Below are 13080 nucleotides of genomic sequence, written 5' to 3'. Positions count from 1 at the left end.
AGTGGAGTTTGGATAGCACCCTGATAAACACATTTAAGACAATCACCAAACACAGCTCATAAATCATGCACCAGAGTATGAAAACATTTAAATGTCATTGAGCACAAAATTCTTACATGTGGTGAAGTTCAAGTCTTCTAGTATTAAAGACTCAGTGATGGTTTGGGGGAAGGACACATTTCTCACATAGCCTCTGAATAGATCAATGAAATTTGGGGGCAGACTGGATATTGGGAAGAGCAAGTTCAAGTCTATAATAAACTTCACTGGCTCTGTAGAGGAGACAAGAAGAAAATCACAAAACTCTTTCACAATTACGAGAAACAATTTCACATAATTTCTTTTTATTTTTATATCACATTTATCTCTATGTCTCTACTTCTATTGAGACTTTACATGTTAACAACTATGGAAAAAGCTGTCATGTTACAGTAATCTGTGGTAAATAGACATTCGTGCTTTAACCTCCCAAGACCCGAACTCTTTCGTGGCATGCATTTTAATTTCTCTTTGCTATTTGGGCTGATTGGGACCTGATGAATTTAAAAACAAAGAACTATGTGATTTTTTTTTTAACCTGATTTTTGTTTCTGAGAAAAATGAGATCCACATATGAGGACATTCGGTTTAAATTTCGATAGAACAGTGGCAGTATAACGTCCTTGTAAGTGGATATCAGGCCCTTGTAGAGCAAAATTTAGTAATTTGGTCTAGACAACCCAAAATGTGATGTCCACATATGTGGACACCAGGTCCCAGGAGGTTAAATTAAATGGGTTATAACATATGGTGATGTCTCTCATACACAACATATTTGTCACTACAGCTATAGAATTTTTGAAACATATTTCATAGCAAACTTCTGTATTAGGCAAATTTAAAAAAAAAAATCAAACATATGCACACACTTCTTGTTTTTTCTAAAGTTAATGAAGATTGGTGCCATACAATTAACCCACCCTGTTAAATTTAAAGTAAAAGCAATAATTAGAAGAAAATGGATTTTTTTCATACCAGGAGGGTTTGTTGGACTTGGAGAAATACCTGTAAACCAAGATAAAACATTTAATTATTTATTTTTAATACCCAGGAAAACAACACAATAACGGTTTACATACATCATCTTAAGAATTTGCTATTTGGACAGAAGTACAGGCCCATATCTCTTGATTCAAGAAAAAAAAATAGCATATAGCATCTATTGTTAAAATTGTTAAAAATAGCATCTATGAAAGAATGGATCTTTCTAAAGAGCTCACTAACTCACTAACTACTGAGGTCCAAACCTTCTCTGGCATGAGCTTAAAGACATGAGTTTCCTTGGCTGGGCAGCTGCAGCTGATCCAATTGAACATAAATGATTTAATTTTGAAAACAACAGTGATTTTGATGCAAATTGTTATTATAATGTTATTATAATGATAATTCTGAACATTATTCCAACAATCAATTTAACAATATAAATTTGGAGGCTATTTATATCTTGCATTTAAATAGTAGAAGTATTATTATTATTGTTAAAACTGAAAATTATTTAAAAACATTAACTCATCAGCTTGAAGTGATAGCCATGAGTGAGCCTTTAGTAACAAATAGAAAATGCAGATTTTTTTGTTAGGAATTATGACTCTTTTATAGAACAAAGAAATTGGTGTGATGTTTTATGGTGGTGGTGTACAGAAAGATTTTCAGTGTAAGGAAATGTAGGTCTATCAGTACTGTAGACAATATTTTTGGGAAAATATACACCGTAATTGTCGGGCTATAAGCCGCTACTTTTTGCACAAGCTTTGAACCCTGCGGCTTTTAGTCAGGTGCGGCTTTTCTATGGATTGTCCATGATTTTTGTCATATCGTAAGACAATTTGTTTTGTTTGTTCCGCTGTTGTACGGCACTACGTTGCCTGGCGGAAGGGCACGTGATCAGACACACAGTATTGGGGTTCAAGAGTGGTATGTTCGTCACATGTCCGTCCGCCAGGCAACGTAGTGCTGTACGAAGTAGCGCGAAAAACAAACTTCTAAGTAGCGCTAAGCGTTCAGTGGGAGGCGTGGATGACGAGCAGCGATAAACTTGCGAAAAGCAAGTTATGCTCAACTCCACCAGTGGATTCTGACAGCGTGTAAAAGTGTGAAAACATCCACAATCACCAACGGATTTCGAAGGGCTGGACTGCTGCATGATGGAGAGGAGGACACCGCCACGGCCCTTCTGAGGGTGTTCGACTCTGACACTGACAACGAGGATTTCTTTGGTTTTGAAAGTGACAACGAAGGAAAGAAGCTGAGAGTGGATGATGAAGCCACTCTGAGCCTGTTCGTTTCCGACACTGGAGAAGAGGACTTTGGTGGTTTTAGTGCGCAGGAAGATGGTGGTGAATGACTGACTTTTCTTCTTGTTAAAGCCGTGTCACTGCACCTGAGCCTAAAAGGTAGTCCGAATCTATTTTTCTGGTGTGCTGTAGGTTATTGTTATGTACTACATTTGTTACTTGTTTATGAAGCACAGTACACGTTTCGTACTTGTAATTACCGCTACTTGTACATATACCTAAAAAGTTATGCAAATATGTACCCATAACTTGTTTTTCAAAATATTAATAAAAGGGGTGTGTCTCCAAACAGCCATCTCTTTCCTGACAATTCCCTTTGTGCATATTCTCTTACATATGATAAGTCAACATTGAAACACCTGCAGCTTTTAGTCAGTTGCGGCTAATGTATGTACAAAACAGGATTTTCCCCTGATTTTAGCTTGTGCGGCTAATATTCAGGTGCGCTCTGTAGTCCGGGAAATACGGTACTAAGATATTATTATTTGTTTTTGGTGCCTTTAATGATCATTTACTGAAATGAAAGGAGCATAAATTGACAAAAAAGTTTTGTCATTTTAAGTTTTGGTGTCTAATACCCATTAAATGCCCATTACTTTCATTTAAAACATTTAATAAACTGTTTATTTATTTATTTGAAATTATATTTAATTAGCCCCGTTTAAATTCGTTTTATCTGTCAACCTAACTCATCAAACTCAGGGGGCGGGCTTAATGAGGCCACTGCAGTTTGTCTAATATCTGATTGGTTACCATGCAAAGTAAGCCAAGACAGGTCGATCCTAGATCATCGATTGCTATGAACTGGTTGTAGTGTGGTCTTGGGGCAGCCAGGTATCCCAGAATGCATTTCAAATCACAAGCAGCAATGTAGGTAACGCTCTAAACAGTTTTAAACATTTTCACATACCGCTTTTTTCTGTCACAAACTATACTTTTAATGTTTTAGCTGCAAATGTAGTGGCATAATCTTCACATATCAGGTTAGGTTGTCAGCATAGAACATCTTTGCTAAAGTGCTCCGATGTTCTTGAAGATTTCTGCCTGGTTTTATGTCTCTGTAACATAAATAACAAGCCGGCATTTTTCTTACGACATCAGCGATCAGCTCGACGGACCCTCAGTTTACTTGCATACATCCTACTGTCAGCTGTTGAGCACCTGCTGCTGATTCAGGAAACAGGCCCATGTTATCTGGTGATAGTCACACTTTAACTTGGGCAGGTGCCGCTCTATATAACGTCACATCGGCGCAATATTGTGCACAAGATGAGTAAATGTGGTTTGTTTCCTAAACCCAGAGCTGCTTGAGCTTGTGTTTCCCTCAGAGTGACTGACCTGGGTTAAAGATGACTGTTCACTTATACTTCCTCATTTTTCGTCCTGTGTTATATTGTGGGGATCAACCTTTAAAACAATAATATTCCAGTTGTCATTAATATAGGGTCATTAACAATGCTGGTTGTTATGATAACACTGAGCCACTGTTTCTAAGGTCCCATACAATGTAATGATTTTGTGTGTTTTTTAAATAATGCAAATAATGTTTAAAGCTAAATCCAAGTTACCACACAAATGTTTTCTCATTACTGGAATGTTTTGGTCAAACAAATTGAAAATTCTTCTATTTTTTCAGCTACAAGTTGCTTACTTGTGATTGGTTTACAGAGCTCTCCACTAAGAAGAAGCCCCAAAGGTTTTTGATGTGACATTGCTGCATGCACCATATGCAAAGTATTTAAAAGTAGAATATGAGGAACAGCCTTCAGCTTTCAGGCCCCTTCCTCTGTGGAAGCAGCTCCCAGTGTGAATTAATAGATCCTAAACCCTCCCCTTAGTCAGGCTGTAATGTCTAGGCTGCTGGGGGCTTCCCATGATTCCCTCACCTCTTGTCTCTCTGTATATGTTTATACACACCTCTGCAGTTAGTCACCTACCCTCACCCTAAACCAGTCAGTGGAAATGGCTGCCCCTGCCGGAGCCTGGTTTAGCTGGAGGTTTCTTAGTGTTATAAAAAAAAATTCCTGGAGCTGCAACACAAGCCCAAATAATCTCCCTTCCACAGTTGTACTTGACAGTTCTTATTGAGTGTTTGTCCTGAAATGCTGTTTGGCTTTCAATACAGTATTCTCAACTGCACCAAAGAGTAAAACAGTTAAATGTTAGGTCTCTCTGAGACAGGAACTCTGTATAAGAGTTCCTGTCTCAGCTCAGACAAAAAAAATATATATATTTATCCATGTAGATGCTAAAAATGACAGCCTCAGCGCAGATTTAATCTGTTATTAGACTCAATTAGCTTCTTTCAAGGTCTTAAATAATCAGGCCCCATCTTATCTTAATGACCTTGTAGTACCATATCACCCTATTAGAGCACTTCGCTCTCGCACTGCACTGGTTTCTTTCTATTAAAAGGTGCTTGCTGATGAGGGGCCATATCTCTCATGGTTTGCCAGGGCAAGCCGTGTGGGGTGTGGAAATTAGGACCCAAGATACAGGCACTGACTTTGATGAGTTGAGTGAGCTCTTATTTATGAGTGGACAAACTACAGACAAAAGTAGAGGTGGTGAGGAAAGGAACTAAGAAATAACCTAAACTGGAAAACCTAACAAATGAAACTGAAGCCAAAACTGACGGGATGACATGCAAAGGAAAAAAGGAAGGAACACAGGAAGGAACGCGGAGGAAACATGGGCTGTATCAGGGTCACTGATACAGCCCATGTTTAAGGCCTTAAAGGCCGCATTTTAAGGCCGATTACGTCACAGCGACGCGACGAAGGCTGTCCCAATTCAAAGGCTGCTCGAAATGCGGCCCTGAAATGCGTCCTTCATTTCCCTGAATTTTAAGGATGTGGCGGTGTAGCCTTCATGGCCCAACATATCCTAGACTTCATAGCGTGGCGGTGGGTGTGGATAATTTTGCCGAAAAAAACGGCAATGGCTGAAGCAGAGCGGCCAAAGAGTAAACTTTTAAAAGTAAGTTCTGAATATTATGTCACTTATTTATGTGCAAACGTTTAATAACGAAGAACATTAAAACATTACTGTTGGCCACATGTCGGCAAAGTTATGTATATTAGCGATGTTTGTACTAACTTGGTTTTAAAGCCTTTACTTTCAAATATACACCGTTCGATAGTCGACCTTAATCCTACAGAGAATGTGATGATTTTATGGATAATTAAATTCAGTCATATATCCACAAACACAACAAGCTGAAAGTCAGTGATGCTGCTCAGTTTGCAGTCCTGAATATCACGGCACAAGCAGGATTCACTGCACTGTTAATGTTAGCTATGTTATATTGCTGCCTCTGTTCGGTGGTGTCGAGCCAAACGGACTTTAATGTGTGTTTGAACGAGCTGACGGTTCACTCGTTAAGCTGAAAGAAAGATGCTTTAATCACAGCAGTCACACATGTGTTCACTGTACCATCTGGGAACTCTTCTTGTTTCGTAATAACACAAACACTAAATCCTCCTTCTTTTGTGCTGTTTTGTAGCAGTGTATACACCTGAGACTTTCACCTGTCTGTCTGTCCTGCACTCGCTCTCTGTTTCTTTCTCTCTGATTGTGTAATAAAAGTATGAACATGTGTTTATAAGTTACACTTGTGTTTGAATCCTGCAGCTTATCACACATTTGATTTCCATGTGTGACAACTGCAAGTGTCCAGAGTGAGGACAGACTGAGGGACCCACTGCTGCACATCATCTGTGAGGCTTTGCACCCCTGATGATCCACCAGGACAAACTCAGCAGTATGTGAGGAAGAGGAGGAGGAAGAGCCAGCAGCAGCTGACAGATGGAGAGAATAGACAGACTGTTCCCTGTTTGTGAAGGACTGCTAGAAAAGTTATAACTAATTGTCTGTCCTGAATCAGTCTGGTAATGTTCAAATCATTTTATCATCCCAGTGTTTTCAGTGTGGGAGAAAGTACTCAGGGCCTTCAAGTTACACACTATGAAAGGCAGCAACAAGTTTAATATTCAGAAACCTAAAGTATGTATCAGCAGCAGAATGGACCTAAAAATAAATGTTTGTTTCAGTTCTATGAAGCTTTGAGTATTTTGCATTAGTAGCACTGCTGTGTTTGTTGCATCATATTGCTGTAATTGTTTATATTACAGAAGTCAGCCTGTTTATGGCTCTGATATCTATTCTGTATGACTTAAAGCAGTTATGACATGGTCTGATTTTCTCACCCATTAAAGGAATATTTAATATGTCAGTCTATTCTTCATTCTATCAGAAACAGTTATCACAGCTCGTACATTTGCTTTTTCCACATATACGTAAGCATTGAGCCAAATTTATTAATGCCAACATATTAAAAGAACAATATTTGTCTCTTATATATAATACATCTATAGATACACTGTCACATAAACTTGTCTTTGAGTGAAGCTTTAAGGCGATAGGACATATAAATAACTGCAACTCGAATCTTTACTGAAGCTCAGTATTTGACACGGAGTTCAAACTCACTGCTGTAATAACTAATAATGATTAATATAATAACTATAATATTGGCCATATTATATTTACATTACCAAAGTGAGATGACTTTAGTCTCATGAACAACATTAGCTAATTGTTATTTATTAGCTAATCTTAAATGACTGTTCAGTACAGAAATTAAGACTAACAATCATGTTTTATAGTCCTGTGGTCTCAGCCTCAGATACTTATCAAATCACACAGAGCTCATGTAGAAACAAATGAACAAAATATGTTCTCCTTCATTTCTGTCAAACAAAGCTGTATGAAACGTTTCCAGTTGTTAGTATCATGGTTGCTAGGCAACCTGGGCAGCGCGACGGAGGCATGTGCGTGTATGTGTCCAGAGTTCAGCTGAGACAGTGTCCTTCGCCCTGCCAGGCTAAGTAAACAGTCTTCCAGCCAACCCAGGTGGCCTTGCATAGAATGGGTGAACAGTCTAAACACAGTCGTTCTTTGTTCGGCTCCAGCCTTGAGACCGCAGCTGGCGTCGAAAGGGTATCCACATGAAGTGATGGTGTTTTTTACTTTAGTGCAAACAACTCATATGAATTTCAAAGCTGTTCTAACAGTCCGACACTGGTCTCTCAATCTCCCGTTGGAGAGCCGTGAGCTTCTCCATGATGTTATCAAACTTACGCTCTGTGATGTTGTCATTCTTGTGCTCAAAGAGCCGATTCTGAGAACTCACAACCGCAGTGAGCTTCTCCAAGATTTAATCCAATGTACACTCAGAGGTCTTGTTCTGAGTATTCACAGCAGCCGTAAGCTTCTCCAAGATCTTATCCGTGCTGCACTCGATGAGCCCATTTTGAGAAACTCGTTTCGTTTCAATCCCAGCGGGCAGCCTTGTGGGGGTTTGAACAGCCGGTTCCGCTTTCTTAATTCTTCGATAAGCCAGGGCCAAACTAGCTCCGATCAGCCAGAACCCTGTTATCATGGTTCCGAATAGGTAGATATCTTCAGCACTCAGGCTCACCCAAGCATAGACTTCTCGTTGAGAAAAGGATGTCAATTGCATTCAGGGACCAGTTGATCAAATCCATAATTCCTCTTTTAGGTTTTAGAGAACAGACTGTGAGAGAGTGTTCCAGGGAAAAGTAATACAAAAAACACAAGACTAGACAAGGATATAAGAGGCTAAGCAGGGAAGCTAAGGGAGTGGAGGAGGAGGAGAAAAGTGTGACCGCCTTCGTCAAGAGCAAGAGTCTTCCCACATACATCGCACACAAAATAATTTGTGCTACACATAAGCGCAGATATGATCTGTGAAAAAAAGTCAAGATTGTGTGTTTTGTGGTCTAAGGTTTTGTGCCCAGGGTTTCTCATTGTCTCACACATTTGCAGAGCCTTAGAAAGCACATGAATGAGAGGCGGAGGTGATTAAAGTTTATATTAACAGGTTATTAATCAAAAGAATATCTCACCTGAACAGATGACAGCAGCATCCTGACCATGTTCACATGTGTTTGATCCAAATCCACTGTGTTGACACTCAGTTAGAGAACTTTCATTTCCTGAACAGGTCACATTGTCAAGCCAGATCTGTCCAGTTCCTGCACCAAAGTGAGCTGATTGAGGAACTTCCAGTGCCGACCCACAGTTTAACTGTCTGCAAACCACCTGAGCATCATTTAAGTCCCAGCCATCATCACAGACTGTTCCCCAGCTGTTATTGTGATAAACTTCAACTCTTCCAGAACATTGACTTGATCCAGATCCAGTTAATCTGATTGGACCTTTTAATGAAAACACGTGACACAAACTATGTTTTAATATGTGTCTCTTAAAGAAAACAAAGATACATATCACACAAAAACACATTAATGTGCAATATGTTAAATGTCAAAAAGTGATGTCACCTGAACAGATGACACCAGCATCAGAATAATGTCCATTGTAGTAGTTTCCCCATCCAAAGTTTGGACACTCCGTTAGAGAACTCTCGTTTCCTGAACAGCTCACACCACTGAGCCAAATCTGTCCAGTTCCTGCACCAAAGTAAGCTGATCGAGGAGCTTGTAGTGCAGACCCACAGTTTATCTGTCTACAAACCACCTCAGCATCATTTAGGTCCCAGTTGTAATCAGAGACTGTTCCCCAGATGTTATTGTGAAAGATTTCAACTCTGCCAGAACATCGGCTCGATCCAAATCCAGCCAACCTGATCAGATCTAGAAGGCAAAGAACATGAAAAACATTTAAATACAGCCTTACCTCAAAAGAGACTATCTTGCAATATCATGTTGATCCAGCAGTTTTCACACCTGAACAGATGACAGCAGCATCCTGACCATGTTCACATCTGTTTGATCCAAATCCACTGTGCTGACACTCAGTTAGAGAACTTTCACTTCCTGAACAGGTCACATCACCGAGCCAAATCTGTCCAGTTCCTGCACCAAAGTGAGCTGATTGAGGAACTTCCAGTGCCGACCCACAGTCTAGCTGTCTGCAAACCACCTCAGCATCATTTAAGTCCCAGCCACCATCACAGACCGTTCCCCAGCTGTTATTGTAATAAACTTCAACTCTGCCAGAACATCGAGTCGATCCAGATCCATTTAATCTGATCACACCTTTTATGTAAAAGACATAACACAAACTATATTCCAATACATATCTTAAAGAAAATACAGATGCATAACACTCAAAAATACATTAACATGCAGTTTTTTCATATCAAAAAGTGTTATCACCTGAACAGATAACACCAACATCATAAGAATGTAAACTGTAGTAGTAGTTGTAGTAGTTTCCCCATCCAGTGTGTTGACATTCAGTTACAGAACTTTCATTTCCTGAACAGCTTACACCACTGAGCCAGACCTGTCCAGTTCCTGCACCAAATTTAGATGATGGAGTAGCTTCTAGTGCAGTCCCACAGTTTAACTGTCTGCAAACCACCTCAGCATCATTTAAGTCCCAGTTATAATCAGAGACTGTTCCCCAGACGTTACTGTGAAAGATTTCAACTCTACCAGAACATCGGCTCGATCCAGAACCAGCTAATCTAATCAGATCTAAAAGGCAAAGAACATGAAAAACATTTTAATACACCCTTACATCAAAAAATACTATCTTGCAATATTACCTTTATCCAGCAGTTTTCACACCTGAACAGATGACAGCAGCATCCTGACCATGTTCACATCTGTTTGATCCAAATCCACTGTGTTGACACTCAGTTAGAGAACTTTCACTTCCTGAACAGGTCACATGATCAAGCCAGATCTGTCCAGTTCCTGCACCAAAGTGAGCTGATTGAGGAACTTCCAGTGCCGTCCCACAGTTTAACTGTCTGCAAACCACCTGAGCATCATTTAAACCCCAGCCATCTTTACAGACTGTTCCCCAGATGTTGTTGTGATAAACTTCAACTCTTCCAGAACATCGAGTTGATTCAGATCCAGTTAAAATGATGGACACAGCTGAAAACAAAACACAGAGATTATATGAAGGGCACCAAACCAAGAATACATTCTGTTTCAAGCCACAGATTTCAAGTTATAGCAGAACGGTAAACTGAAAGGTGTAATTCTGTCAGTCCACACAGCTTGAACCCTAATTAAACTGTCTATAAAAAGTCCAATGGATTCACTCCTGACCTACAAAGACATTCAGCTCCCAAATTTGTATTATGACAAAGTTTGTGAGGACTGCAGAACATCCACATTAAGAAAGTTGAAGCAGGAGACTTTGTTTGAATTGTTTCAATTACAAGACCTGAAAAGAGCTAAGAAAACTTCAAGTTGCAGACTTTATCAAATCTTTCAGGGGTATGGTGTCCCTTGAACACACACACACTTACACGCACATACAGATGTCAGGCTGACTTTCCCTCTCTGAAAATATCTTCCATGTCCCGCTCATAAATGTTCATTTGAAACTATTAAAATGTTCCTTTAAGGTATTTAAAATGAAATCTCTAATCTTATAAGTTATTTGAAAAGTAATGTATAGCTCTCTGGATCTGAGCTGCGTTTAAAGAGAAAGATGCAAACATTTTACCACTCAAATATTCTACAGTGTGGTTCTTGCACAGATGACTTTGACTGTTCACACTGAATTTCATTATGAAACACACTAATAAGTGGAAGATAGAAGTCTAAAAAAAAGTTATTTTTACAGTGATTAACATTCATCAGATGATCAAAAGAATATCTCACCTGAACAGATGACAGCAGCATCCTGACCATGTTCACATGTGTTTGATCCAAATCCACTGTGTTGACACTCAGTTAGAGAACTTTCATTTCCTGAACAGGTCACATTGTCAAGCCAGATCTGTCCAGTTCCTGCACCAAAGTGAGCTGATTGAGGAACTTCCAGTGCCGACCCACAGTTTAACTGTCTGCAAACCACCTCAGCATCATTTAAGTCCCAGCCATCATCACAGACGGTTCCCCAGCTGTTACTGTGATAAACTTCAACTCTTCCAGAACATTGACTTGATCCAGATCCAGTTAATCTGATTGGACCTTTTAATGAAAACCACGTGACACAAACTATGTTTTAATATGTGTCTCTTAAAGAAAACAAAGATACATATCACACAAAAATACATTAACATGCAGTATGTTCCATGTCAAAAAGTGATGTCACCTGAACAGATGACACCAGCATCATAATAATGTCTATAGTAGTAGTAGTAGTAGTAGTAGTAGTAGGAGTTTCCCCATCCAGAGTGTTGACATTCAGTTAGAGAACTTTCATTTCCTGAACAGCTCACACCACTGAGCCAAATCTGTCCAGTTCCTGCACCAAAGTAAGCTGTTCGAGGAGCTTGTAGTGCAGACCCACAGTTTAACTGTCTGCAAACCACCTCAGCATCATTTAGGTCCCAGTTATAATCAGAGACTGTTCCCCAGACGTTATTGTGAAAGATTTCAACTCTGCCAGAACATCGGCTCGATCCAGAACCAGCCAACCTGATCAGATCTAAAAGGCAAAGAACATGAAAAACAGTTAAATACAGCCTTACCTCAAAAAACTATCTTGCAATATCATGTTGATCCAGCAGTTTTCACACCTGAACAGATGACAGCAGCATCCTGACCATGTTCACATGTGTTTGATCCAAATCCACTGTGTTGACACTCAGTTAGAGAACTTTCATTTCCTGAACAGGTCACATTGTCAAGCCAAATCTGTCCAGTTCCTGCACCAAAGTGAGCTGATTGAGGAACTTCCAGTGCCGACCCACAGTTTATCTGTCTGCAAACCACCTCAGCATCATTTAAGTCCCAGCCATCATCACAGACTGTTCCCCAGCTGTTATTGTGATAAACTTCAACTCTACCAGAACATCGAGTCGATCCAGATCCAGTTAATCTGATCACACCTTTTATGTAAAAGACATAACACAAACTATATTCCAATACATATCTTAAAGAAAATACAGATGCATAACACTCAAAAATACATTAACATGCAGTTTTTTCATATCAAAAAGTGTTATCACCTGAACACATGACACCAACATCATCAGAATGTAAACTGTAGTAGTAGTTGTAGTACTTTCCCCATCCAGTGTGTTGACATTCAGTTAGAGAACTTTCATTTCCTGAACAGCTCACACCACTGAGCCAGACCTGTCCAGTTCCTGCACCAAATTTAGATGATGGAGTAGCTTCTAGTGCAGACCCACAGTTTATCTCTCTGCAAACCACCTCAGCATCATTTAAGTCCCAGCTATAATCAGAGACTGTTCCCCAGACATTATCATGATAAACTTCAACTCTGCCAGAGCATCGAGATGATCCAGAACCAGCTAATCTAATCAGATCTAAAAGGGAAAGAACATGAAAAACATTATAATAAATCCTTACATCAAAAAAGACTTAATGGAAGACACAAATGAACAGACTAACTGACAGTTTTCTCACCTGAACAGATGACAGCAGCATCCTGACCATGTTCACATCTGTTTGATCCAAATCCACTGTGTTGACACTCAGTTAGAGAACTTTCATTTCCTGAACAGGTCACATTGTCAAGCCAGATCTGTCCAGTTCCTGCACCAAAGTGAGCTGATTGAGGAACTTCCAGTGCCGACCCACAGTTTAACTGTCTGCAAACCACCTGAGCATCATTTAAGTCCCAGCCATCATCACAGACTGTTCCCCAGCTGTTATTGTGATAAACTTCAACTCTTCCAGAACATCGAGTCGATCCAGATCCAGTTAAAATGATGGACACAGCTGAAAACAAAACACAGAGAAGATATCGGAACATACTCTCT

At 39.7% G+C, this 13080-nt stretch overlaps 1 protein-coding gene across 1 annotated transcript in view; it reads right to left on the bottom strand.

Annotated features, from left to right (window-relative positions):
* LOC102313460 (scavenger receptor cysteine-rich type 1 protein M130) overlaps window positions 1-13073 on the bottom strand; it is a 32487-nt gene extending 19414 nt beyond the window's left edge. Inside the window, exons 1-12 of the mRNA XM_042216221.1 lie at window positions 12725-13073; window positions 12301-12624; window positions 11869-12180; window positions 11442-11777; window positions 11006-11317; window positions 9953-10267; window positions 9536-9859; window positions 9104-9415; window positions 8699-9010; window positions 8264-8575; window positions 1015-1044; window positions 117-272 (exon numbers count right to left, since the gene is read on the bottom strand). Of these exons, the coding sequence (XP_042072155.1) occupies window positions 117-272; window positions 1015-1044; window positions 8264-8575; window positions 8699-9010; window positions 9104-9415; window positions 9536-9859; window positions 9953-10267; window positions 11006-11317; window positions 11442-11777; window positions 11869-12180; window positions 12301-12624; window positions 12725-13073 (3394 nt within the window). The remainder of the gene's footprint in view (window positions 1-116; window positions 273-1014; window positions 1045-8263; window positions 8576-8698; window positions 9011-9103; window positions 9416-9535; window positions 9860-9952; window positions 10268-11005; window positions 11318-11441; window positions 11778-11868; window positions 12181-12300; window positions 12625-12724) is intronic.
* Between the last annotated feature and the right edge of the window lie 7 nt (window positions 13074-13080).

This window comes from Haplochromis burtoni, unplaced genomic scaffold (genome assembly GCF_018398535.1).
Source record: "Haplochromis burtoni strain Fernald_Lab_line unplaced genomic scaffold, NCSU_Asbu1 Contig_972, whole genome shotgun sequence".
Classification (NCBI taxonomy): Eukaryota; Metazoa; Chordata; class Actinopteri; order Cichliformes; family Cichlidae; genus Haplochromis; species Haplochromis burtoni.
The sequence above is the reverse complement of the archived record's forward strand: the minus strand, read 5'-3'. Positions and strand labels throughout refer to the sequence as shown.